General features: G+C 45.5%; 1 protein-coding gene across 1 annotated transcript in view; it reads left to right on the top strand.

Annotated features, from left to right (window-relative positions):
- The window catches only part of LOC134844826 (serine protease 55-like), a 4,569-nt gene extending 4,167 nt beyond the window's left edge, over positions 1–402 (top strand). Inside the window, exon 6 of the mRNA XM_063861641.1 lies at positions 359–402. Within this exon, the coding sequence (XP_063717711.1) occupies positions 359–402 (44 nt within the window). The remainder of the gene's footprint in view (positions 1–358) is intronic.
- The last annotated feature ends 616 nt before the right edge of the window (positions 403–1,018 follow it).

Below are 1,018 nucleotides of genomic sequence, written 5' to 3'. Positions count from 1 at the left end.
TCGGTTTCCGTTGAACCGTCTCTATTCCCAGTTGCTCATGTAGGTTTAGGCCCAAAAAATTTCTTGTTGTTCTCGGATACCAAGAACCGGGCAAAGTCAATCTTCCAACCGTGCGACGTAATCGGGATATCTAAGGAGCCAAACAATTTGATAGGCCATTTGTTTTAATCAACAAATGAAGTCCCTACCCGGTGTCTTGAGACATCTTTAATTTTTACGTCAGGTAAATTTTTCGTCAGAATGTCCGCTAATCTACTAGTGGTCCTACGATTTTCCCCTCCTCGCCCCTGATAGTTTTGATTTTGGTACTGTTGTACCGAAAATGTGGGTTCTTGTTAAACTCGTATATGATGGGTAGCGGATGATGACGAGCGACTATGCGGGAGCAGCTTTTGGAATTAATCCGAAGTTTTCGCCCCCTTTTCGCTCTGTAGAGCAAGTTGAAGAGTGTTTCCGAGGTTTGTTTTCGCCTTGATCAGCTCTTGTTGCACATCAAAAACTCTAATTTGGACGATGAAGAGGTCTTTAACGTGGATTTTCCTGGTCTGGTGGCCAACTACACAGAGCTGTTTGTGCACTGAGACGCGGGTAAAAATATGAAAATGAGTCATTATCATTCACGAAGATTGTGATTCACAGTTTGATCCGCTCAACAGTATAGTCCCGTTCGGCTTTGAACGGGTCCTCACGCCTCTTGTGAAACTCGATGATTGAACATGCGTTTGAATCCAAGTGTGTATACGAATCGGTTAGCCTCTTTTTCCGCTCGTTGCCCAGTGAAAAGAAAAGTCGAGATTTGAACCGTGCCTCTGCCTCATAATAGCACTAACTGTGTCCAATCCGAAGTCCTTTGCATCTCCTCTCTGCGTTGTATTTATCCGTGCGCCGGTTTGCGGCCGTGTTTCTAAGAGATCTGATGGTGGCCTCTGTTGCATCTTCGGATGTTCTTGGTGTTTCTGGCTTCGTGTACGGTTCGTCCACTATTGTCGCCGGAGCGACTAAGACTTCCCGGGTGAAA

Source organism: Symsagittifera roscoffensis, chromosome 4 (genome assembly GCF_963678635.1).
Source record: "Symsagittifera roscoffensis chromosome 4, txSymRosc1.1, whole genome shotgun sequence".
Taxonomy (NCBI): Eukaryota; Metazoa; Xenacoelomorpha; order Acoela; family Convolutidae; genus Symsagittifera; species Symsagittifera roscoffensis.
This window is presented reverse-complemented; position numbering and strand designations above follow the sequence as displayed.